Below are 27,676 nucleotides of genomic sequence, written 5' to 3' on the forward strand. Positions count from 1 at the left end.
AATATGTAAATTTTAAAGAAACAGTTAAACAAAAAAGAAAGGACAGTAGGTGGTAATGGGAGTAGCCCAAATATATAAAGAACACCTACAGATTAATAAGAAAAATACAATAGGAAAAAAACAAGTAAAAGATATATGAATAGATGTTATACAGAAAAGGTAAACACATGTGGCTAACAAACTTTTGAAGAAATATTTAACCTCATTAAGCAGTCTGAGAAATGAGTACCCAAGATCACAGTGACAACCTATTCAGTTGTCAAAGAGTAGACATTCTCACAAATACAAGTGTTAGAAAGTGACACTGTTGAAAGGAGTATCAGTTGTTACAACTTAAAAACCTGTTTGTTGTCTTACAATGTTGATCATCAGAATACCTTAAAACCCAGAAATTCCATTCCTAGATATATCTTCAAGAGGAATTTGAGCACATACATGCCAGAAGACATGTGCAAGAATGTTTGAAGCTACACTTTTCATACTAGTGTCAAACCCAAAGCAGCCAAAGTGGTCACTGATAGAATGGATATGGGTCATTCACACGATGGAAAACTATCCAGTAGAATGGGAAACCCAGGCTGAGGCAACTAAGTATGTCGAAAGATAATGGAGCATTACCTGTTGAGGATATATAATGACCTGAATGTTTCTTACTATACACTGTCAGCTTCAACCAAGTGTAAACTCAACTAAATTACTGAGCGTAGCATAGCGAAAGCATTCATGAGGCAAATGTAGCATGGACTATAGCGATGATATTTCTTTCACTAGCAAAGGAAAATTTCAAAACTTGTATTGTTCTAGTGTTAGAAGTAACAAATGATCACACTGTAAAAAATTTGGAAAGATAGGGAAAGCACAAAAAAGAGAAGCAAAATCGCTTGGAATGCTGCCATGCAGAGATGACCATGGGTAACATTTTGATGTCTAGTTCTTTGTCTCAATTTCCATCTTTCTCTGTATTTGCTTCTTTGTTTTTAACAAAAATGACACCATGGAATTGATATTGTTCTTTGATTAAAAAAAAATTAACAATATAAAGCAATATGATCCAGGTAACCGTTCTTTTTTATTGTCATTTTAACTCATAGGCTGCCTACATATCAATTTGACAAAATAATTTATTTAATCTTCAGTGGTTGAAAATTTGGACTGATTTTTCCTTTCCTGAGGGGGAGGGGGCTGCTTTTAAAACATGAAAGAAAACATAAGGATGTGTTTACAAATATCCATGCTATTTGGCTTAGTAGAAATTGCAAAATTTGAAAGGTTAGGAACATTTTTAAAAGTTACGAAGCATTTTGCTGGACTGCTCCAGAAAAATTACCAGTTCACACCCTCATCAATAGGCTATGTGTCAGTTTTCCTATACCTAATTGTAAATTCTAGCCAATACTAATTATTACATTTGAAAATGTATTTCATACATTTGAAAGCTTGTTATATCATTGTTTTAATTGTTGCTTTTGATACTAATGAAGCTGAGAATTTTAAATAAGATTTTTGGGTGTTTGAATTATTTCTTTATTGAATTGTTCACGTTTTCCTTTTTGATTCATCAAAGTTCTTTAAGTATTGAAAAAATATTTTCTAGTTGTGATATAGGCTGCAAATATTTACCCCAGTCTGTGTTTTGCCTTTCAAATTTGTTTGTGGTGTTTTTTTGGTGCACTAAAATATTTAATTTTAAATAGACTTAATTTTTTAGAACAGTTTATGAAAAAAGTGTGCCCAGAGTGTGAAGAGTCCTCATATATCTCCTCTCCCTCCCCTTCCCCCCACCCCTAGTTTCTCCTCTTGTTAACATCGTACATTGGTGTGGATTTTTAAAAATTATAATTGATGAATCAGTACTGATACATTTTTATAACTAAAGTCCATAGCTTACATTAGGGTTCACTCTTTGTGGTGTTGTACAGTTCTGTGAATTTCAAAATGTATATAGTAACGAGGGCTTCCCCCGTGACTCAGCAGTAAAGAATCCTCTTGCAGTGCAGGAGACACAGGGGACATGGGTTTGTTTGATCCCTGGGTCGGGAAGATCCTCTGGAGGAGGGCGGCAACCCACTCCAGTGTTCTTACCTGAAGACTCCGTGGACAGAGGAGCCTGGTGGGCTACAGTCCAGTGGGTCACAAAGAGTCAGACCTGATTGAAGTGACTGAGCGCATAGTAATGACATATGTCTACCGTCACAGTATCAGACGATAGTTTCACTGTCTTAAAAATCCCCTGTGCTCTACCTGCTCATCCCCTCTTTTCCCCCAATCCCTGACAGCCACTGATCTTTGTACTGTCTATATAATTTTGCCTTTTCCATAATGTTATGTACTAACTGGAATCATACCATGTGTAACTTTTTCTTTTTGGCTTCTTTCACTTAGTGGGCTTCCCTGGTGGCTCAGCTGGTAAAGAATCTGTCTGCAATGCAGGAGACCTGAATTTGACCCCTGGGTTGGGAAGATCACCTGAAAGAGGGCATGACAACTCACTCCAGTGTTCTTGCCTGGAGAATCCCCATGGACTATGAGGTTGCAAAGAGTCTGAGACGACTGAGCGACTTTCACTTTTCTTTCACTTAGTAACATTAAGTTTTATCCATGTCCTTTCATAACTTAATAGCTCATTTCTTTTTATCACTAAATAGTACTCTGTTGTATGGCTGTACTGAACTGAACTGAACTGAAGTCGCTCAGTTGTGTCCGACTCTTTGCAACCCCTATGGACTGTAGCCTACCAGGCTCCTCTGTCCATGGGATTTTCCAGCCAAGAGTACTGGAGTGGGTTGCCATTTCCAGTTTATTTATCCATTCACCTATTAAAAGACATCTTGATTATGTCCAAGTTTTGGCAGTTACGATTGAAGCTGCTATAAACATTCACGTGCGTGTTGCTGACTTCAGTTGTGAACTCATTTGGGTAAATCCTTAGGAGCTCAATTGCTAGACTGTATAGCCAACCTATGTTCAGCTTTATAAGAAACTGCCGAATTGTCTTCTGAAGTGGCTGTACCATTTTGCATTCTCACCAGCAACGGATGAGTGTTTTTATTGTTCCACATCTTCTCCAACATCGATGTTTTGTTTTGAACTGGTGTGTCATGGTATCTCGTTGTTTTAATTTGCAATTTCCTAATGACATGGAGAAGGCAATGGCACCCCACTCCAGTACTCTTGCCTGGAAAATCCCATGGACGGAGGAGCCTGGTGGGCTGCAGTCCATGGGGTCGCTGGGAGTTGGACACGACTGAGCAACTTCACTTTCACTTTTCACTTTCATGCATTGGAGAAGGAAATGGCAACCCACTCCAGTGTTCTTGCCTGGAGAATCCCAGGGACGGTGGAGCCTGGTGGGCTGCCGTCTCTGGGGTCGCACAGAGTCGGACACGACTGAAGCGACTTAGCAGCAGCAGTGACATATGGTGTTGAGCATATCTTCATCTGTTCATTTGCCATTTGTGTGTCTCTTTAGTGAAGTGTCTCTTTAGTGAACTATCTCTTTAGATCTTTTGCTAATTCTGTAAAGTTTTTCTCTTATTTTTGAGTTTCAAGTGTTCTTTGTATATTTTGGATATAGGTCCTTAATCAAAACTATTTAATTTTCATACAAAGCAATTTGTTTTCTGACTCTGTCTTCTCTATGTCTTTAATGCCTTTCTCCTGCCCCTTAAGTTATAGATATTCACTTGCATTTTATTTCAGTAATTTTATGATTTCATTTTGAGATGTTGTATCTGGAACACTCAAATCTTTAGAAAGAGATGATTCATTTTCCCTCCATTTAAATCCACTTAGATATAATTGCTTTGCCTACTTTTGACAACCGTGCAATGGAAAACTGGGGACTCTTGATATTTGACGAGTCGTTATTGTTGCTGCAACCAAATGATAAACTAACAGAAAAAAAGATCATGATCTCCTATATTGTCTCCCACGAAATCGGACATCAGGCATGTGGTAAAATGTTCTTTCTTATTTCACACGAGAATATTCTCCAGCTTCTGTACCAAAAGCAGCAAAAACTCCTCAAACTATACCATACACCAAATTTTAAAAAATAACTTGAAAAGTGGTCCAGTGAGTGAAAACAAGGAAGGATCTATGTAATCAGATCCTGGGTGGATTTGAACTTTTGGTGATAGATCATGGTGATAAGAAATCTCAGAACAGTAGCAGGTCGTATATTCAAAGAGTAATTGTGTGCCACAAAGTTCTCTTCAGGAAAAGTAAACCAAGCAGACCTGTGATCATCTGCTTTTCATTCCATCTTAAAATAGAGATATTCAAAGGAGTCACTAGAAGATATCCCATTTCATCAGTAGATTGTCACAAACTTTTTTTTTTTTTTTTTTTGCAAGAAGTTACAAGTTAAAGGGTTATAGTCAATATACTAGTATCACTGAGGTGACAGTCACCTAAACTGTGAAATTATCTTCTTGTTATATGGACCCCTAAGAAGTTTTGGAGAGGAGTGATTTCCTGTGATTAAATTATACCCTGTTACACAGTCAACACATATTTTCACAAGTCTTGATCATCACTCACAGTGTCATTTTTTATTATAGCCTAAGTGACACATTGTTTTAGAAAATAGGGTGCTAACTATTAGTACATCACAGCTATTATAAGAATTTGGTTAAAAACCAGGGTGTGGATTTGTTGGTTTTGGAAATTATTGTGTTTATCTTTCCTGATTCTATTCATCATCATTTGACACTTTCCTTCTGTTAAGCTCAAACAGAAAATAATTATAACTGGACCACTTTGCAGAAACAAATACTTGAGTGATTCTTACATGGTGCAGATCAAATCATGTCCTTAAAACATAATCAACTGCTTACAGCAAAATTCTGATGTAGTCTGTTTAGAGTATGAGATGCTGTCATTCAGTAGGTGTTAAGTGAACATTCAGGCCTTCTACTTTGACTTAACTTTGGAGTAAAGTGGACAATTTAAGAAATGCTATTCTAGCTTACTTTATTTCTCAGCATCACAGTTTTAAAGCAAAAATTGCTTCCAGTCATTGGATGTGAAATTTTACAGAAAAAAACGAATGACTTCATGTTATTAATAAAACAACAACATGATTTTGGAGTCCTGTTTTCAAGTTTTATCACTGATAGCAAATTACATTTAATTTTGTCTTTGACCTTACATTTATTTAACATGTAATTACAATAAATATTACTTAAATTGAAGTTAAGATTGTTCTTTTCATCCCCAACTCCAAAAGTGGTTTGGAAACTTGGTTACCATGAATTGGTGGAATAATATCTGGCTCAATGAAGGTTTTGCATCTTATTTTGAATTTGGGATAATTAACCACTTCAATCCTAAACTCCCAATGGTAAGTATGTCTGTTAAATTAATTTATAATTTTTCTTCTAATTATAATAGTAGTTAATTTTCATTGTTGAAAGTGTGTAAAATACAGAAAAATATAGAGATAATAAATTATCTGTAATATCAGAGATGCTCAATGTTGTGTTTTTGATTTGTTTTCTTTTGTCAGGCTTTTATTATTGTAAATATTCCTAGAAGAGAAAATTACACAGAAATGTGTAATGCCCTTTCTGCTTCATACTATATCAAGAGCTTTTCCACAGGTCATTAGATCATCCTTGAAAATAAGATTTTTAACAGTTTCCTAGTATTTTATCATATAACTTTATAAGATGTGTCTATATGAATGTGTGTGTGTATATATATATATAAAATATTTTCCCTACTGTTAGATTTTAGGTTATTTTCATTAATTTCTACCTAGACTGAATTTTAAAGCACTTGCAATCAGTAATCTACAACTTTAATAATAAGTAATATGCTATGTTATATTACCCATAATGTAGCTGATACTGCATATGATACTCATAGCTGACATTGTATCTGTTATAGCTGATAATCTTTTGCTATGTTGAGTAAATAGTAACATGGAAAATTAATTTATGTGTATGCAAATCTGAATTGAAAGTTATATTCCAATATTTTATTTAGAGTAGTTAGGTAATGCTTTCAGAATGGCATGATAAAGCTAAATTGATTTAAGTGTTTAAATGTTTAGATTTAATATGATCTTTTGACACAGACCTCATTTCTTCACACCAAGTAAGGGTTTCTTTCTTCCTCTCTGTTCCTGCCTCCTGCCATCTCTCTGATGCTCAGAGCTGCTCTTTCTGCTGCTTTTTGCAGGTCTTTTTTTCCTCTCCCCTCCCAAGTGTTTCCAAGGCTCTACTTCTAGCCTCTTTTCTCCTCTCCATACCCTTGCTCATTAGAGTGTATTGACGCTTGACATGCTGATTTCCACTGGTCAGATCCTTACAGGCTAAATTTATTCACTTTGAAGGAGAATCTAAGATTGTTCTTTCTATTATTATGAAAGTGAAAGTGAAAGTCACTCATTCGTGTCCAACTCTTTGTGACCCCATAGACTATATAGTCTGCCAGGCTCCTCTGTCCATGGAATTCCCCACTCAAGAATACTGGAGTGGATTGCCATTTCCTTCTCCAGGGGATCTTCCCAAACCAGGGATCAAACCCGGGTCTCCCTCGTTGCAGGCAGATTCTTTACTGTCTGAGCCATCAGGGAAGCCCATTAATATATTGGTTGTAAATTTTTCCCTCTTTTATGAAAGGAAGAAGATAGTAAGTAGATGATATTTATCTTTTGTTTATTAAAAATTTGGCAGAATAAAAAATTGACAGACCTCTGTTCGCCACACAGAAACTTTAAAAAAAAACTTTTTTTACCTATTCGTGAAATTGTAGCTTCTGAGGAGCACTGATGTAGCAGTCTTTTACTGCCCCAGTTCCATGCCACTTTGCAAGTTCAGTTCAGTCGCTCAGTCCCATCCAACTCTTTGCGACCCCATGAACCACAGCACGCCAGGCCTCCCTGTCCACCAACAACTCCCAGAGTCCACTAAAACCCATGTCCATCGAGTCAGTGATTGCCATCCAACCATCTCATCTTCTGTCGTCCCTTTCTCCTCCTGCCCTCAATCTTTCCCAGCATTAGGGTCTTTCCAAATGAGTCAGCTCTTTGCATCAGATGGCTAAAGTATTGGAGTTTCAGCTTCAACATCAGTCCTTCCAATGAACACCCAGGACTGATCTGCTTTAGGATGGACTGGTTGGATCTCCTTGCAGTCTAAGGGACTCTCAAGAGTCTTCTCCAACACCACAGTTCAAAAGCATCAATTCTTCAGCACTCAGACTTCTTTATAGTCCAATTCTCACATTCATACATGACCACTGGAAAAACCATAGCCTTGACTAGACAAACCTTTGTTGACGAAGTGATGTCTCTGCTTTTTTTAAATTTAATTTTATTTTATTTTTAAACTTTACATAATTGTATTAGTTTTGCCAAATATCAAAATGAATCTGCCACAGGTATACATGTGTTCCCCATCCTGAACCCCCCTCCCTCCTCCCTCCCCATACCATCCCTCTGGGTCGTCCCAGTGCACTAGCCCCAAGCATCCAGTATGGTGCATCGAACCTGGACTGGCATCTCGTTTCATACATGATATTTTACATGTTTCAATGCCATTCTCCCAAATCTTCCCACCCTCTCCCTCTCCCAGAGTCCATAAGACTGTTCTATACATCAGTGTCTCTTTTGCTGTCTCGTACACAGTTTGCTTTTTAATATGCTATCTAGGTTGGTCATAACTTTCCTTCCAAGGAGTAAGTGTCTTTTAATTTCATGGCTGCAATCACCATCTGCAGTGATTTTGGAGCCCCCAAAAATAAAGTCTGCCACTGTTTCCACTGTTTCCCCATCTATTTGCCATGAAGTGATGGGACCAGATGCCATGATCTTTGTTTTCTGAATGTTGAGCTTTAAGCCAACTTTTTCACTCTCCTCTTTCACTTTCATCAAGAGGCCCTTTAGTTCTTCTTCACTTTCTACCATAAGGGTGATGTCATCTGCATATCTGAGGTTATTGATATTTCTCCTAGCAATCTTGATTCCAGCTTGTGCTTCCTCCAGCCCAGCGTTTCTCATGATGTACCCTGCATATAAGTTAAATAAGCAGGGTGACAATATACAGCCTTGACGTACTCCTTTTCCTATTTGGACCCAGTCTGTTGTTCCATGTTCAGTTCGAACTGTTGCTTCCTGACCTGCATATAGGTTTCTCAAGAGGCAGGTCAGGTGGTCTGGTATTCTGTCTCTTTAAGAATTTTCCTCCTGCCCTTTGTGGACATCCTATAAAATGCCCACCATCACATAGTCCAGCCACTCTACAGTACCTCTGCTCTTCCTCCCCTGGGCTAGACATCATTATATAGATCTGCAGAATGAAGTACTGAAAGGTTAATTGACTTGGCCAAGGTCTTTTGCCTGGTTGAGGTGAAACTGTGATTACATTCCAGTGATCTGGGTCTAGGCTGAAGATGAGGATAATGATGATAATAAATATTAATAAATAATCAAAAATATTATTTAATGCCATTCACTGAGCACTTGGGACTCAACTGCCTGGTGGAGTGAGTCTTATACATACATCATCTTAATCCATCTTCAAAATAATCCTATGAGTATAGTTATTTTCTATCTTCTATTGAGGAAACTGAGGGTGTAAGTATTAGGTAAGTCGTTCAAGATCTCACAGTTGTTAAAGGTCAGAGATGAGATTCAATCCGAGGTTTCTTTAGCTGCAAAGCCCGTGTCTTTAACCCTAGGGAGAAAACTCCTGGTCGTGTCCTCATTCTCAAGGGGCTTATAGTGTGTGTGAGCGTGTTCATTATGACTCTTTTCAAATATGTAAACTATATATATATATAGTAAGTCTTAGTCCTTCCATATATGCTACACCTACAAAATTGTTTAAATCTCTTTTATAAAGTAGCATCTACACGTGGTTAGTGTTGTCTGTAACTATTTTGAAAGCATTTGGTTATACCCCAAATTACCTCTGTGTTGAGAGTCAATATGGAAAGACATTCCAGTCCTTAAAACAATTAGATTCAACTGTATGTCCTTTATAGACTATACTATAAATATCAATCAGTTACCTTTTAATGCAACAAAAATGGCTAAGATATTATCATTTCTGGGAAACATTGATGAAAACATGTTACCAATGTTTTTGAAGCTAAGATGATAAGATTATCCTCTCATACCATTTAGTTTTATTTCTTTTTATCATTGGTTCTTAATCACTGTTTTCTGAGTGTACATTTCTCAATCACTTGTAGAGCTGAGTGAATCATAACCCTTGCCAGAAGAGTATCGGATCTTGGAGCTTGAAAAAATTGCCATGAGCTTTGTTTTTGAAAAGCTTAAGGCTTTGTTTCAATGGTCTTTAAGAAATCAGAACTTTAGCTTCCTTTGAATCAGTTGTTAGATTGAAATTGAGTAAAGAGCATCACAGAAACATGCAGAAACAGATTTCCATTTTTTCTAATTCTGGTCTAAGTTCAGCTGAAAGTTATTAACATACAGGATGAATGGGTCATGATCAAGCATTCAGAACATTCCAATTGGTTTCTTGACCCGTGAAGCTCCAGCTCTAACATTGCTCAATTCAGTTCAGTCGCTCAGTCGTGTCCGACTCTTTGCGACCCTATGAATTGCAGCACGCCAGGCCTCCCTGTCCATCACCAACTCCCAGAGTTCACCCAGACCCACGTCCATCGAGTCAGTGATGCCATCTAGCCATCTCATCCTCTGTCGTCCCCTTCTCCTCCTGCCCCCAATCCCTCCCAGCATCAGAGTCTTTTCCAATGAGTCAACTCTTCGCATGAGGTGGCCAAAGTACTGGAGTTTCAGCTTTAGCATCATTCCTTCCAAAGAAATCCCAGGGCTGATCTCCTTCAGAATGGACTGGTTGGATCTCCTTGCAGTCCAAGGGACTCTCGAGAGTCTTCTCCAACACCACAGTTCAAAAGCATCAATTCTTTGGCGTTCAGCCTTCTTCACAGTCCAACTCTCACATCCATACATGACCACAGGAAAAACCATAGCCTTGACTAGACGAACCTTTGTTGTCAAAGTAATGTCTCTGCTTTTGAATATGCTATCTAGGTCGGTCATAACTTTCCTTCCAAGGAGTAAGCATCTTTTAATTTCATGGCTGCAGTCACCATCTGCAGTGATTTTGGAACCCAAAAAAATAAAGTCTGACACTGTTTCCACTGTTTCTCCATCTATTTCCCATGAAGTGATGAGACCAGATGCCATGATCTTCTTTTTCTGAATGTTGAGCTTTAAGCCAACTTTTTCACTCTCCTCTTTCACTTTCATCAAGAGGCTTTTGAGTTCCTCTTCACTTTCTGCCATAAGGGTGGTGTCATCTGCGTATCTGAGGTTATTGATATTTCTCCCGGCAATCTTGCTTCCAGCTTGTGCTTCTTTTAGTCCAGCGTTTCTCATAATGTACTCTGCATATAAGTTAAATAAGCAGGGTGACAATATACAGCCTTGACGTACTCCTTTTCCTATTTGGAACCAGTCTGTTGTTCCATGTCCACATTGCTACTCACTGGCTTTTCTGCATCCCTCTTCTGACTGGTCTAAGGGAGCAGCAGATCTCTTGGAGGGAAAGGGCACGTAGGGGCCTTGCAACCAGTCAGGTCTCGCTATGTTTTTATGATCACTGTCAGCTGAGGCAAGTAGTCGAACACTTCTGAGCTTTCATTCCTCATCTGTAAGAAAAAGTTTCACGCAGTCATTCAATAGATTGAGTATTTAGTGGGTACTGTTGTGACAGCCATCATTTACTAAGCATTCGTTATGTGCTTAGAGTGTATTATGTACAATATCTGATTCACTCTTCTGAAGAACTAATGATGATGATGATGATATAATTACAGTAGTGGTTAACCCTTATTGAGCATATTCTATTTGCCAGTCTCAGTGCTAAATATTCTATATAAATTAATTTAGACCTGATAATAATCCAGTGAGGACAGTGTTCACCCCATTTTTAGAGGTGAAACTGAATTTCCAGAGTGATGAAGTTAGTTGCCTTTTATGAGTCACACAATCCCTAGGAGGCTGCAGTGGGATTCAGACCCAAGTAGGTCAACTCCAGACCCTATGCTTTCAACTTCAGTGATGTTCCATACAAATTTCATAATAAATACTGTTACATTTCTTAGGATAATCATAGATATGATAGAAATAGGTTTGTCCTCTGGGATCTCACAGCTTGCATGAAGAAAGAAATGGAGAGTGTACAGACTTGCTTTATCCAATCATTATCTGCAGTAGCTAGATAATGTTTTTTAAAAAGCTGATATTGCTTTTTACATAGAGTTTCCCTTCCACAAGACCAGAACAGACTGGGACAAGCATCACCTTATGGAAGGCCCAGAGTAGAAAAACCCGAGGAATGTTGAGTAAGAGATGTTCGCCTCACTCATCACAGTTATCTTGTGTGATTGGGAAGAAACGAAGAAGATTATGTAAACCTTATGCCAGGCAGGCGCAAGAGAGAAAGACAATCCATTCTGAAAGAAAAATATGGAAAAGGTTATGTGTACAAAAGTATTCGTTAATACATTGTCTATAACAGGAAAAAAAAAAAAAACTGGAAACAACTTAAATGCCTACCCAGTAGGCAAATGATTAAGTCAGTTATAGTCCATCAACCTGAAGGGGTATTATGCAGCTGTGCATTTGTTTATTTTAGTGTTTTGCTTTTGCAAAAGTTATATCTTCCCTGTGAGAATCATGATTAAGTTTGGGGTTATTTCTTTCCAATTTATATTTGTTTCATTTACAATACAGCAGCCATTATTAGGAATAGTTATGAAGATAAGACAGCAAAATTTCTAAATGAATGTGATAATAAGTAAATGAACAAGACAAAAAGTTTTTACAACTGTAAGAATGAATAAATAGGGGGAAAGATTAGAAAGAGCTGGATTAACAGCATTCTAATGGGAGTTATTGCAGGGTGTGTACTTACGGGTGTTTTTTATTTTTATTATTTTCTTCATTCTGTTTATATGAACACAGGGATCGACAGTGCACACTCTCAAGAACTCTTAGGTGTTAAAATAATAAAACCTATACTTAACGAGTAAGGTGAGACTTTATGCAGGTGTCTCCTCTAAATCTTTGCTACTCAAAGTGTGGTTCTTGAGCTATATACCAACATCAGCATCACCTGGTCATTTAGTAGAACTACAGACCCCAGACTTCCCTGGTGATCCAGTGGTTAAGTCTCCACGCTTCCACTGGATGGGGCATGAGTCTCCATCCCTGGTCGGGGGAACTTAAGATCCTGCATGTCTCAAGGTGTTGCCAAAAAAAAAAAAAAGCCCAGCCCCAGCACGGACCAACTGAATTAGAATACAATTTGACAAGATCCCCAGGGGATCCTTATGGTCAGTAAAGTTTGACATGCGTTTCTCTAGATGACAGGCTTTCTCCTTGTGAGAAAAGCTCAGTTTGATGATAACGTAATCAAAGTATTCATAAATCTAAACATAATATGCTAACTAAAGAGGGTTGGTTGACACATTGGCAGATAGCAGTGGCGCAGAGTTTGAAAGCTCATCTGACACTGTTGAGGGGTGAGGGAGTCAACTTGGGACCACAGAGAGAGTGCCCTGGGAGCTGGGACTCCCGTGGTTTCCAGGTGCTCGCCAGGATATGCCTCGGCTTCCCCTGCAGCGTCTCCATGGCCCTTTCTTTGGCTCTGTTTTTGCATGCACCTCTTAACTCTTCTTTGGTTTTCCTTCAGAAAGAAATGGCCCTGGTCATGTGTCTAAGAGAGATCGAATCTTTTGGAGAGTTCTAGACCTTATTAAAATATAAATAACTGCCAGTTTCTCTGGTGGCTCAGAAGGTAAAGAATCTGCCTACAGTGCAGGAAACTGGGGTTTGATCCCTGGATAGCAAAGATCCCCTGGAGAAGGGAATGGCTACTCATTCCAGTGTTCTTGCCTGGAGAATTCCATGGACAGAGGAACCTAGTGGGCTGAAGTTCCATGGGGTTGCAAAGAGTCAGACATGACAGAGCGACTAACACTTTTACAGTAAAAAAAATTCCTAATGCATGAGCTATAAATTACTGTATCCAGTTTATAGATTTATTTTGATTTATTTCTAATAACTAATATTACTACATCATCATCACTGTGAATTTGTAAATTTGGCATTGCTTTTGGTTTACAAATGTCCATGTAAGAGACTGATACATTTTAAGGGATTACTAAAGAATGCTCAAACTACCGCACAATTGCACTCATCTCACATGCTAGTAAAGTAATGCTCAAAATTCTCCAAGCCAGGCTTCAGCAATACGTGAACCGTGAACTTCCTAATGTTCAAGCTGGTTTTAGAAAAGGCAGAGGAACCAGAGATCAAATTGCCAACATCCGCTGGATCATAGAAAAAGCAAGACAATTCCAGAAAAACATCTATTTCTGCTTTATTGACTGCCAAAGCCTTTGACTGTGTGGATCATAATAAACTGTGGAAAATTCTTCAAGAGATGGGAATACCAGACCACCTGACCTGCCTCTTGAGAAATCTGTATGCAGGTCAGGAAGCAACAGTTAGAACTGGACATGGAACAACAGACTGGTTCCAAATAGGAAAAGGAGTACGTCAAGGCTGTATATTGTCACCCTGCTTGTTTAACTTATATGCAGAGTACATCATGAGAAACTCTGGACTGGAAGAAACACAAGCTGGAATCAAGATTACTGGGAGAAATATCAATAACCTCAGATATGCAGATGACACCACCCTTATGGCAGAAAGTGAAGAGGAACTCAAAAGCCTCTTGATGAAAGTGAAAGTGGAGAGTGAAAAAGTTGGCTTAAAGCTCAACATTCAGAAAATGAAGATCATGGCATCCAGTCCCATCACTTTATGGGAAATAGATGGGGAAACAGTGGAAACAGTGTCAGACTTTATTTTTTGGGCTCCACAATCACTGCAGATGGTGACTGCAGCCATGAAATTAAAAGACGCTTACTCCTTGGAAGGGAAGTTTCCACCAACCTAGATAGCATATTCAAAAGCAGAGATATGACTTTGCCAACAAAGGTCCGTCTAATCAAGGCTATGGTTTTTCTAGTGGTCATGTATGGATGTGAGAGTTGGACTGTGAAGAAGGCTGAACGCTGAAGAATTGATGATTTTGAACTGTGGTGTTTGAGAAGACTCTTGAGAGTCCCTTGGACTGCAAGGAGATCCAAGCAGTCCATTCTGAAGGAGATCAGCCCTGGGATTTCTTTGGAAGGAATGATGCTAAAGCTGAAACTCCAGTACTTTGGCCACCTCATGCGAAGAGTTGACTCATTGGAAAAGACTCTGATGCTGGGAGGGATTTGGGGGCAGGAGGAGAAGGGAACAACAGAGGATGAGATGGCTGGATGGCATCACTGACTCGATGGACGTGAGTCTGAGTGAACTCCGGGAGTTGGTGATAGACAGGGAGGTCTGGTGTGCTGCGATTCATGGGGTCGAGAAGAGTCGGACACGACTGAGCGACTGAACTGAACTGAATAAAGTTACCAATAAAACTGTAGAGGATTAGAACCACCTAGAGATGCTGTTCCCTGGAGGACCTGTCTGGGTGGTCAGGGACCTCCTTACGTAAGGAATGTGTTGGGTTGGCTAAGAAGTTTGTTCCATCTTATGGAAAAATCAAACTTCTTGGCCAACCCAATAGATGGCTGTCTTGGAAACCACATTAACTTTTTAAATTGATTTTTTAAATTGAAATAAAAAAGGAAACCAAGTGGGAAGGAAAGTTTCACAAAAGTTTAGTTATTCAAGGACTCCTGACTTATTTGGCACATTGTAGCCCAAAGAGCACTTCTCAATTATTGATTTCTTCCGCTCTTCAATGATAGTTTTTCTGAAAATATTTTAGGAACATTGAACTTCCTGTTTCTGTGATGTCTCAGAAGTTAGTGTGTCTCAATGTTTTCCTTTTAGAATGAGATCTTCTTTTCTAACATTTTACATGGTGTGCTCAGAGAAGATCACGCCCTAGTGTCTAGAGCCGTCTCCATGAAGGTGGAAAGTTTCACAGAAACCAATGAAATAGATGAGCTCTTTGACTTAATTACTTACAACAAGGTAAAACAGTTTCACGTTTATATTTGTGCTGCACTCTTGCAGAAAGCTACATAAAATGGATTCTTTGGGTTCTAGACTAATGTGCTACTACACAATTTTGGTACAAAGACCTTAATATTATTCGGTAGATGGATTTCAGAAAACGTGGTTAAATCAGTTCTTATCTAGTAAATGTTAATCTGTAATAGGTGGTCAATGCCATCTACCTTTTTTAATATAGACAGACAGCTGGATACTTTTAAGGTGAACTCTTCTGCCTGGTGGAAATTTGTTCTTGTGTTACTGAAAGAGAAGTACACACCATAAAAGCTGTGAGTTAAGTTTTATTCAGGAACCTCACAGAGGACTATAGCCCAGGAGACAGCCTCTCAGAGTATTCTGAGAAACTGTTCCAAAGAGATAAGGGAGGAGCCAGGATATAGCTGAAGGCTTGGTTTTGTTTTGTTCCTGGGAAAAACACCCAGTCAGGTATAAAAAGACTACTGCTAGTCACAAGGAACAGACATCTCAAATGAATACTTTTCCTGCTTTTCTGTGTATGGAAGGATGCAAGAATCTGAGGCCATTGAAAATTTTCTTTAGATATGTATCTGAACTATCTTTGGATTAGCATATTCAAAACAAAGAATGCTTCCTAGTTTTCTCCATCCTGAATCCCCCTGCCTGCCCCCTACACCCACCCCGGGACATTGTCAGTAGGCAACCACAGCGGCTAATTGCTGATCCTTGTGGAACTGGAATGACAGGCAACATTTATTTATTTATACTTGTCGTGTGAGTATCTCAATTTAAAAAGTTTTCTGTACCCTGAATTCTTATACGTAGGGCATTTTCTCATCTTTTATCTAGTAACTAGTGACAGTTTATTTTATTAGCACATTTTGGGTTAACCCAGACATTCAACTGAGGTATACAATGCAATGAGGAGCACAGCCCAAAATCTTGCGTACCAAAATGGAATGTGTCAGTATTTAGATACTGAATTCTGTTCAAATGATGGACAACTTCTTATGTCTTAGGGAGCGTCTCTGGCCCGGATGCTTTCTAGTTTCTTGAATGAGAAAATATTTATCAGCGCACTTAAGGTGAGTTTACAAAATTGTTGTTACCTAAAGACGGTAAACATGAATTGCTTTGGCAGGTTATTCATCTTAACCTTACCTTTTCTATTTTAACAGTCATATTTGGAGACGTTTTCTTACTCAAATGCTGAGCAAGATGATCTATGGAGACATTTCCAAATGGTAATTCTCTCACTCTCTGCGATGTGCTTGCTGTGTTGTGCTGTAAGATCGTGAGGCCATGTGTGTGTGCTGATGCCACAGGAAAACCCCCTTCCCTTGTCTGCGACACTCCTTTAAGTCAGAGGTTACTTCTGTAGTCTTCACCACTGTATTCCCAGGCTTCCCTGGTGGCTCAGATGGCAAAGAATCTGCTTGCAGTGCAGGAGACCTGGGTTCAATTTCTGGGTTGGGAAGGTCCTTGGGAAGGTCCCCTGGAGAAGGGAATGGCAATCCACTCTAGTATTCTTACCTGGAAGATCCCATGGGTGGAGGAGCCTGGTGGGCTATAGTCCACAGCATTTTGAACACAACTGAGCGACTGCTAACACACACACTATGTTTCCAGTGCCCAGAATAGAGCCTGCATATATTAGATCCATAAAAATTGTGTTCAGTGATTGAATGAATGAGTGAAAGGATGAACTAAGGAACCACTCATATATACAGAGATGAACAGAATTAAATTTGGTGCAGAAATTCCCCACTGGGTTTTACTATATAAATGAGAAATACAATCACTACGTATTGATAGTTTCTTTTAGGAGTTGGCTACCTCAAAAGATTTGGATGGTAAATAACCGCTTTTGTGATGTTTTTTTTAAAACAGGCCATAGATGACCAGAGTAAAATTCTTTTGCCAGCAACAGTAAAAAGCATCATGGACAGTTGGACACACCAGAGTGGTTTTCCAGTTATCACCTTAAATGTATCCACGGGTGTCATGAAACAGGAGCCATTTTATCTTGGAAAGGTTAAAAATCAGACTCTTCTAACCCACAAGTAGGTAGATTTGCTCCTGTCTTCACCTTCCTTGGGGTTGAGCTCTGATCAAAAGGAAGCCAGCCTATGGATGAGGAAGCATAACTCCCACTGGGTGCACACCCTTCCATGAGATGACCTGGGGATGGTGATGCAGTGCTCCATGCCGGATGCTACTGTGGGCTAGGACGGGGCAGAGCCCCTGAGGCCCTGAGCAAGGCCAGAGGCCTGCCTTAGGCATTCTTGCAGTGTTCCTCCCCTGGGACTTAGGGCCACACCCACAACCAAAGCTTTGAGTGCTAGGCATTCTTTTTTGTCCTTTAGACAGAGGTAATGAATTACTCAGAATTCTGTGTGAAAGCCAGTAAAATAGAATCTGAATGACCTTATGTTAATTAAGAAAAAAGGGGATCTGGTTGCCAGGTCATCTTCCCTTCTCTAGAAATGGAACTGAATGGTAACCACATCCTTGAGGAATAATTCTGTGCATGTATGCCCACACGTGTGTGTGTGTGCTTTTGTAACCATACATAAAATATTAGTTATAGATCCCAAATTCAAACCTTAATCTTATTTAAAATCTCTGAGTTTCAGTTTCCTTATCTATAAAGCAAATGTAATAATACAAACCCCAGGGGATTGTTGTAGAAGTGAAATGAGATAGTAAGTATACCGTGGCTTAGCATTACCACTTTCTCCTTCCGTTTCCTTTTCTTCCTTAACTTCTTAGATAGTTTTCAACTGTTTTTGATAAAGGGTTTGATTCTCAGATCACATTGTATTAAGTATAAGCACAAATGAGTAATTTATTTTCATGTACCATCACCAAAAGTTTCAGGTTGTCCCACTCTTTCTTTAAAACTCCAGGGGAGGACATAGATCTGCAGGTCCCTTCTCCCTGTGATATTTCATGACTTTTGAGAAGAGGTGGCCTTAGCTATCATATGAACAAAGACTCTCAGTTCAAAGTCTGAGAAGCCAGACGTGCGAGCATTTGAGCAAGATTGGAAATATTGCCTAAATTCCAAGTGTGCCTTCAGATGACTAATGTCCTCCTCGTGGTCAGTGACTTCATCCAGGTCACATCCACCAACACGGGGAGAGTGCCAGCATTCAGTGAATATGAATAATCTGGCTGATTGCTGTTGAACACTTTTCAAACTGGGAGAAGACTTGAGGTGGAAAAGCATTTTGAAATGTTTGTCATGCTTTTTCTTCTTAAATGATTATTCAGTTTTCTTGGCACAGATAGCTTTGGGTATGTCTGCAGCATTTGAATGACCCCTGAGTAAGGCCAGATGGCTGTAATTGAATATAAACAGGCTTTGAAAGTTTCAGATACAGGAGAACCTTAGAAGCTACCCTGAGTTGCAAGAAGAAGCAAATCTGTGAGGCACAAGAGAATAAATAAATAGCCAAAGCTGGCTTGTGAAACAACAGTGAACAATTCTGAGGTCATATCCACAAGGAATGACTGAAGAATTTGAGTTCTTTTATTTTATCATCTTATTTAATATTGGCTCAAAGCTTTTATTCTTATGTGTGAACAATAACTGAAGTTTTCACTTTTTTTCCAAAAAGTGACACATGGATTATACCTATTCTTTGGATGAAAAATGGAACTACACAGTCTTTAGTCTGGCTAGATAAAAGCAGCAGTAAGTAACAAATGTTTAAAAATACCTTCACATATATATGCAAATATATGTGTGTGTATACACACACACACACACACACACACACATATAAAAGCAGAGAATAAAATATTAAAATGTCTAGCTTTTGAATAGCTTATTTAAAACTAAAATATTATATCATTCTTGTTGAACATAGTGCTTTAAAGAAACATTTCTAATCAAAAGTCATTGTATGTGAAAAAAATATATGGTAAGATCAATACATATTTTGGAATATCTTTACTTTTTGTTTTACTGGATTGTTGTTTAGAATTAAGAGGGCATAGTAAAACATGTAGTGAAATATTTTTTAAATGTACCAGTTCAAACTGTTCACGTATTTCTTTGTAGAAGTATTTCCTGAAATGCAAATTTCAGATTCTGATCATGACTGGGTGATATTAAATTTGAATATGACTGGATACTATAGAGTTAACTATGATAAATTAGGTTGGAAGAAATTAAATCAACAGCTTGAAAAAGATCATAAGGTAAGTTTTATTTTTATACCTTTTATTGAATATCATTAATACTGTACTCTCTAGACTTTATAGGCTGAGCTTTTATTAACCTGACTGGTGGGAACCTGACCTCTTTGCCACCCCTCATACCAAGGCATGCTGGATTTTTTTTTCTTAGAAAAGAGAGGTTTTGGTTGAATGTATTGTGTTTTTGAACATTTCTCTCACTTTTCCACAATAATTTTGCCTTTCTAAGTGAAAATCAAAATAATTTCCGATTAACTGTTAATTTTGTGATCTTAGGCAAGTTACTTAAATGTTCTGCTTCAATTTCTTCACTTTAAAATGGGAATAATATATCTTTCTTATTCCTTATGAGAATTAGAGATAATGTAAGTAAACAAATTGTCTAGGGACTTCCCTCGTAGTCCAGCGGTTAAGACACTATACTCCCAATGCAGGGGACACAGGTTCAAACCCTGAACAGGGACTAAGAGTCCCCCATGCCGCCTGGTGTGGCCAAAACAAAAAACTTTCTAAGCCCATAATAGGTGCCAGTACATAAATGCTAGAAAATGTGAATTTTCTAAAAATTGTATTTTCATCTTCTGGCCAAGGAGATAATTTAATTCACAAGATATCAATAATAATCCAATATCACTTTAAAGTATCAAATAGCTAAATTATTATACAATATATAAAAATTAAAATATTGGCTAGCTCTTATCAGTCAGACTTGACTTGGTTGAATTAAACCAAATCTCCGAGGTGCCATTGCGGCGTCTCGTGCAAGCGGGTCATGGTTGGCCCGGTGCGGGGCGCAGCAGGGCCTTGGGCCCTGGACCTGCTTTGGGCCCTGCCTCGTGTGAGCCTGGCTAACCTGAGGCCGAACCCGGGCTCCAGGAAACCGCAAAGACGACGAAGAGGTCAGAGAAGAGGTAGGAAGTGTGGCAGGGGCCACAAAGGAGAATGGCAGAGAGGAACCCGGCCCCGGCTGGGCTTTGAAGGAGGCCAGACTCCATTTTACCTTCAAATCCCAAAATACGGCTTTAATGAAGGACACAGCTTCAGACGCCAGTATCAGCCGTTGAGTCTCAACAGGCTGCAGTACCTGATTGACCTGGGCCGAATCGATCCCACACAACCTATTGACTTAACCCAGCTGGTCAACGGGCGAGGTGTTACCATCCAGCCATCTAAAAGGGACTATGGAGTCCAGTTGGTAGAGGAGGGCGCTGACACCTTTAAGGCAAAAGTTAACATCGAAGTTCAGCTGGCTTCTGAGCTGGCCATCGCCGCCATCGAGAAGAACGGGGGTGTCGTCACGACCGCCTTCTATGACCCGCGAAGCCTGGAAATTCTGTGCAAACCCATCCCATTCTTTCCCCGTGGACAACCCATTCCCAAGCGGATGCTCCCCGAGGCCCTAGTCCCCTACTACACTGACGCGAGAAATCGAGGCTATCTGGCGGATCCTGCCAGATTTCCCGAAACGAGACTGGAGCTCGCCAAGAAGTATGGCTATATTTTACCCGACATCACTAAAGACGAACTCTTCAAAATGCTCAGTTCTCGGAAGGATCCACGGCAGATTTTCTTTGGTCTGGCTCCCGGATGGGTGGTGAACATGGCAGACAAGAAGATTCTGAAACCTACGGATGAGAAGCTGCTTGAGTACTACAGCTCCTGAGCTCCTTCCAGGGGAGCCAGTGGTAGGGCACTGGAAGGGGTGCTGACACATGTTTCCCACTGCGTCGGCTCAGTTTGTGTTTGTGCAGAGGAGGATGTTTTCTGTGTAATCACACCTTTTTTTTTTTTTTTTTTAATCAAAATTAAAAATACAGTAAGCAATGACTGCGTGGAAGATGTGGATCTGTGTGTGTCTCAGCAACATGAGCTCGCTGGCACGCTGCCCGAGGGAGTAGGCAGCTCTTAGACCATTTCCCCTTGAGTTTTCCATCATCTTCCCATTCAGGTCTTGTCTTATTGTTGCAAATCAGAATGAATGCAGATGGGCTGGGCTTGCTTTGTTGTCCTCTCGGTGGGGGTCCGAGGGCTGCTGATGAGCTGGTGTGCCTCTTGGTTAGCCCTGAGGATCCTCTTACCCAGAGTCGAGACAGCAAGCCTTCAACCCAGACTGATGAAGATGTTGGATGGGAGTGTAAGGCTGGTGAATAGTTTCTAAGTATTGCAGTGTTTGCTGGCAAGATTGAAATGAAAATTCCAAGTGAATTCATTTTTCTCAACTCTGGCAAAGATGTCGAAAATGATCAAACCATTAACATTTTTTTTCTTTGAAGAAGGTAAATATTCCAATTGATATAATTTTACTTATTTCCTAGACTTTGGAAATCTTTGTTTTGCAGTCGTTTTAAATGATTTTGAAGAAAATGGTCAGTGGTTATATAAGCTATAAGAACAGTTGGTAACGTGAAAATTAAACTGTTAATGTAAAAGGTTTAGCAGTCAGTAAGCTTTTTTAGCTTTGCAAAGATCTGTTGTATCTAAACCACATGGAAGCTTAATTTATCCTGATGCAATTAAATCTTGAATAATTCTTGGTAATTCTTCTACAGTAGAATTAAAATGATTGCTGTTTATTTTATTAAATTTTTTTTTTAAAAACCTAAAAAAAAAAAAAAAAATAAAAAAAATAAACCAAATCTCCATTAGTGGAGATGGATACTGGCTTAGAAGTCTGTAGAGTTGGCTCTGCTATGAAATCTGGGGCAGTTCATTTAGACTCCATTTGTAAAACTCATGTGTTGAACTAAAAGATATCTTAGGTGTCTCTGACGTCAGAATTTCTGTGAATCGCCCAGTGAGTCTGGCAAAAGAGGCAGTGCACAGAGTTGGCAGAGCTTGGCTTCTGGGTCAGATCAACTTGTGTTTGTATTTTTGATCATCATTTACCAGATGTGTGACCTTGGGCCTCTTATTTAGCCAGTCATGCCTTGGATTCCTTGTCTGTATAATACTGGGTATAATGGACCAATGTTAAAAACTTGTGAAGATTAAATAAGATGATGTATGTATGATGTTTAACAGAAGCCTAATCTAATTCAGGCATTCAGAACATGATCAGTAATTTTAAAAGAGCTATCATTGGGCTTTTGAATAAAGGTACAAAAACCAGCTGTAGTAATACTTTATTTAAAAATCTTTTTCAGAGTAGCTAAATTTTTTAAAATTTCTAAGGGCAGTCTTAGCTGTGGAAACACTAGGTCATGCCATTATAGCAATGATTTCTTGAAGCCCTTGTGCTGCTGCTGCTGCTAAGTCGCTTCCGTCGTGTCCGACTCTGTGCGACCCCACAGATGGCAGCCCACCAGGCTCCCCCGTCCCTGGGATTCTCCAGGCAAGAACACTGGAGTGGGTTGCCGTTTCCTTCTCCAATGCATGAAAGTTAAAAGTGAAAGTGAAGTCTCCCAGTCGTGTCCGACTCTTCGTGACCCCATGGACTGCAGCCCATCAGGCTCCTCCGTCCATGGGATTTTCCAGGCAAGAAAGGAGTGGGGTGCCATCGCCTTCTCCAAAGCCCTTGTAGATTTTACTTATTGAAAAACTGAAGTCAGTTATTCCTACAACATAATTGCTGAGCAAACAAAACATTTCTACTATTAATATTAATCTAGAAAATGTAAGTATTATTATTACTTCCAGGAAAGATATGTGACTACTGCCAAGGAAAGAATTAAGCTTTGCTTGTTCAGATGCTCAAAGGGACGTTGTGAAGATGAATCTTCTGGGACCACATATATGAATATGCTTGGCGGGGGTCGGGGGTGGGGTGTTGCTGTTGAAGGAATGCTGTAGGAAGCTTTGGGACCCTTGGAACACAAGCTGAGACAGTCCTGTGGCCTGGCAGTGCCTGGCAGCTCAAAGAGAAGCCTGAGAAGCTAGGTTGGCAGTTGACTCCTTTTCATGATTCAAAGGGCTCTGTTGGTGGTAGTGTGTTGAATTACTAAACTCTTGAGAAGAGAGATACCACTGAAAAGAGTACCTCAGCATTGCCAAAATAGTGCTAAGTAATATTTATTTAAGGCTTTCTATGCCAAAAAGTCCCCTGACAACAATTTGGACATTGTGATACAATTAATGTATACTTTTTGTTTTGGAGAGGCCCTTTAAACTTGGCTTCCCGTTTTATTTTTTAACACGCTGTTTTTCACAGAGTATTTTGGCAGAACTCTCAGCCATACTGAAGCCATATGATTGATGTCCAAAGGGATCGCTTATCAAAAACAGATGTATAATAAATAAATTATGGAAATTATCCTTAGAAATGATCATTTCTCTGAACATGAGATAATGCACATGGAAGTGCTTTGTAAGCAGCAATGATCTTGAAATGTTGTTATTATTTTGAAAGTTATTCTACTAAAAATGTTCTCATCTTTTCCTGAGCGTTTTTGGATCTCATCTGCAGGCTATTCCTGTTATTCATAGACTTCAGCTGGTTGATGATGCCTTTTCCTTGTCTAAGTGAGTATATTTTCTTCTCTCATCATTTAACAGTGTAGCTTAAGAAATTTACAAAAACAATAACCTCATCCTTATGAAGCTGGCTCCTTAATTTATAAAAGCCCTAACTTATTAAGATTAGGGTCAAATTCTGTGGTTATTGTGAAATTTTATGATATAAAAGTTGCTGGACAACATGAATGGACCTAGAGAGTGTAATATTGAGTGAAGTAAGTCAGACTGAGAAGAAATATCATATTACATCCCTTACATGTGGACTCTAAAAAGAAATGATACAAATGAACTTACTTACAAAACAGAAAGGGACTCATCGACCTAGAGAAGGAACTTAACGGTTGCCAAGGGGAAGGATGAGGGGAAGAGATATGGTTTGTTTGGGACAAACACATACACATTGCTATATTTAAAATAGGTAACCAACAAGGTCCTACTGCATAGCACACGGAACTCTGATCAATGTAATGTGGCAGCCTGGATGGGATGGAGTTTGGAGGACAAAGGATGCATGTCTATGTATGGCTGCGTCCCTTTGCTGTCCACCTGGAACTATCACAATGTTGTTAACTGGCTATACCCCAATACAAAATAAAAGGTTTAAAATTTTTTTAAAAAGTTGATGGAATATGCAACAACATGGATGAACCTTGAGGACATTGCTGCTGCTACTGCTGCTGTTGCTAAGTCGCTTCAGTCGTGTCCGACTCTGTGCGACCCCATAGACGGCAGCCCACCAGGCTCCCTCGTCCCTGGGATACTCCAGGCAAGAGTACTGGAGTGGGTTGCCATTTCCTTCTCCAATGCATGAAAATGAAAAGTGAAAGTGAAGTCGCTTATGGGGTCGCTAGTCCAACTCCTAGTGACCCCATGGACTGCAGCCTACCAGGCTCCTCTGTCCTTGGGATTTTCCAGGCAAAAGTACTGGAGTTGAGGACCTTATGTTATGTGAAATAAACCAGTCACAGAAAGACAAACACTGTATGTTTCCATTTATATGAGCTACTTAGAGTAGTGAGAACCACAGACAGAAAGATTGGTGATTGCCGAGGACTGGGGTGGGAGGGGGCAGGCATGGGGAGACACTGTTTAATGGGTGCAGAGTCTCAGTTTCACAAGATGAGAAGAGTTCTCTAGATGGCTAGTGATGATAGCTGTACATTATGAATGTACTTAAAAAAATTTTTACTGGAGAACAGTTGATTTACAGTGTTAGTTTCTGCTGTGCAGCAAAGTAAATCAGTTATACATATGAATGTATTTAATACCAGGGGACTGTACACTTTAAAATGGTTAGGAAGACAAACTTTATGTTATGCGTATTTTGCAACAATAAAAAATTAGAAAAAAAGACAATTCAAAAAAGGTCATCATTGGGAAAGAGCAATAACATCTCCTACTAATAAAAATGAAAGCCACAGGACACAGTATTTTTTTATAACAATTTGACAAGAAGGAATATATGTTCTTTGTCAAGTCAAAATTTGGTGGTTAATTATATGAAAGTCCCGTGTATTTTTGATTAAATTAACTTTGGTAAAATAAGATTTAAACTGATCGTGGAGAAATTTTGAAAGGCTCTTAAAGGAGCAGCAAAGAAAATTTAATGTTTTAAAGGGAAGTCCTGAGGGGAAGGGAGGGATAGACTGGAGTTTGAGATTGACATGTACACACTGCTATATTTAAAATAAAATAAAATGCCTTTCCATGATAAAAAAAAAAAGGGGGGGGGAGCCCTTAAAGGAAAACCTTTAGAAGGATGCAGTAGAGACGATGTAAATAGGAAAAAGTAATAGTGTTTAAATATTTATAGGATTATTACAAAATGTATAAGAATCATTATTTTAAAATCTAGATCAAGAGTGAAAACTTAGGTAACATACACTTAGTTCAGACTTGCATTCGTAAAGACTGTTAATGTTCAAATGGATAAATTTAGGAAGATTATGAAAGATATTTTCATATTATTCCAAGATATTGGAAGTTAAGGAAATAAAGTAACGGATATATCCAAAATAAAGAGTTTCTGGAAATGAATAGACTACCAGTTAGGACTTTGAAGTGATTTTTGTTACCCAAAGGTAATACCTGTATGTGTAATTTTAATGAGCCTAAATTCTAATGTATTACAGAATTATTGATTTCATTGATAGTGGATTTACTCTACTGCTAAGTTTCTAACCAGGGAAATGAATGTATGATCAGAATTTAAATTTTTAGACAATAAAGTTAAGGAGCACACATAATAAATTATCCAGTGCATTCTCTCTTTCCTTCACCTGTTGTATTTCTTGGATGAATGTCTGCATATTTTTCCCTCCTTTTTTTCTGACTTTTCCCCTCTTGACGTAGAGCACATTTCCCCACCCACTACTTCACTGAAACATTTCTCTGAGATGACCATGAATTTAGTATTGTTAACCACATCCTCCTGCAAACTTCTTTTTTGACTTCCTGAGACTTCAGTGTGCAAATGTGGTTCTCCTCCAGTATCTGACTTCTTTTTCCAGCTGCCCTGAGCATCTTTAAGACCAGTCATGGTTGTCTTATTTTCTTCTATCTTTCCTCTGAGTAATTCTTGCCTTCTTATGGTTTCAGTGGTCATTTTATTATGTATATAATAATATAAGTGCCCACCAGATATAAGGTATTCAATAAACGTTTGTAAAGGATATGTCGATGACTTTTAAATCTATGTATTTACTTGTCTCCTCCTGTCTTCTGTTCATCCTGAGGTTATTTAAATTCAGTACCAAAAGCACTGAACTTTATTTCTGCCTCTAAATTGCTACTATCAATCTCTCTTTGTCAAAGGTACTACTGTTCTTCCCCCCACTTGAAACATTAGAGATATCCTTGACCCTCCTGTCTCTCTCCATCTCTCATCAAGTCACTGTGTCTTATCTATTCATTGTGGGGATCTGGGGAATGTCTTTTGGATTCTCACCTCACTTACCACCTTCATTGCTTCCTCGCTAAGTCAAATTTGCATCACCCTTTGCCTGGCCTGTCACATTAGCTTCTAGCTGTTAGTTCTTTAGAATTCTATTCTGTCTTCTGCAGCACAAATTGAAACAAAATTTTAAGGCATCAATTTCATGATGTTACCCTGATTGTTTAAATACCTTCCCACCAAATGTAAATTCTTTATCCTGATAGTCAAGCCTCTCCACACTTTTGATTACCTATTAGCCCCCATCTCTCAGTACACACAAAAGAAATTCCTTGCCTTGGTTAAGTTGGTCTGCTGTGAACCCCCTCTTTGTCCTAACTGCCTTCCTCTATCTTTCTACTTATTCCAATCCTGTCCTTCCTTCATTCTTTTTTCAAGTTCCTCCTCCAGAAAGCCTCCCCTGTCCCTCCCATCACATACCTATATTTTTCTTCTTTGCTACTTTATTGTATTCATTGACCTTGAATCTATCAAATTGAAATGGAGAGCCTGTCAACATTGCTTGGGTTCCACCTTATCAACGAGATGGGACCTTTGCCCTCTAGCTTCTCAATTTCATATACCTTCTTGAAATCAGGCACTGAATCATGTAACAAACATGGAAAGTGTGCAGATCATTTAGCAAGGAAAGGCTTTTTTGAATCTTTGTTGTTTTTTTAAAAACCAAACAGAAACGATTATATCGAAATTGAAACAGCACTTGATTTAACCAAGTACCTTGCTGATGAAGATGAAATCATAGTGTGGCATGCAGTTTTGATGAACCTAGTAACCAGGGATCTTGTTTCTGATGGGAACAACCATGACATATATCCATTGTTAAAGGTAAATTCATTCTTTGTGAGATGGTTTTTAAAAATAATTCTTTTGTTTCATCTTCCTTCCATATTTTAGGTAGCATCTGTGAAACTAGTCTTTCCCAAAATAAGAGCCTGTTAGTTCTGTATATATTCATTTTCTTAGGAACAGTTGCTTATTCTTAAAAGAAAATACCTTGGTTGTAGATCTGC

At 38.9% G+C, this 27,676-nt stretch overlaps 1 protein-coding gene and 1 pseudogene across 4 annotated transcripts in view; both read left to right on the forward strand.

Moving 5' to 3' along the window:
* LVRN (laeverin) overlaps nucleotides 1-27,676 on the forward strand; it is a 78,302-nt gene that overhangs the window by 33,741 nt on the left and 16,885 nt on the right. For 3 of the 4 annotated variants that reach the window (XM_005901950.2, XM_070377206.1, XM_070377207.1), the window contains 10 exons: nucleotides 3,793-3,947; nucleotides 5,231-5,344; nucleotides 14,912-15,055; nucleotides 16,075-16,140; nucleotides 16,234-16,299; nucleotides 16,946-17,118; nucleotides 18,679-18,755; nucleotides 19,125-19,264; nucleotides 23,664-23,719; nucleotides 27,338-27,491. In XM_005901950.2, the coding sequence (XP_005902012.2) occupies nucleotides 3,793-3,947; nucleotides 5,231-5,344; nucleotides 14,912-15,055; nucleotides 16,075-16,140; nucleotides 16,234-16,299; nucleotides 16,946-17,118; nucleotides 18,679-18,755; nucleotides 19,125-19,264; nucleotides 23,664-23,719; nucleotides 27,338-27,491 (1,145 nt within the window). The remainder of the gene's footprint in view (nucleotides 1-3,792; nucleotides 3,948-5,230; nucleotides 5,345-14,911; nucleotides 15,056-16,074; nucleotides 16,141-16,233; nucleotides 16,300-16,945; nucleotides 17,119-18,678; nucleotides 18,756-19,124; nucleotides 19,265-23,663; nucleotides 23,720-27,337; nucleotides 27,492-27,676) is intronic. The other variant, XM_070377205.1, reaches the window with a different exon arrangement.
* Nucleotides 19,273-27,431, forward strand: LOC138989357 (large ribosomal subunit protein uL15m pseudogene; annotated as a pseudogene).

Source organism: Bos mutus, chromosome 10, assembly GCF_027580195.1.
Source record: "Bos mutus isolate GX-2022 chromosome 10, NWIPB_WYAK_1.1, whole genome shotgun sequence".
Classification (NCBI taxonomy): domain Eukaryota; kingdom Metazoa; phylum Chordata; class Mammalia; order Artiodactyla; family Bovidae; genus Bos; species Bos mutus.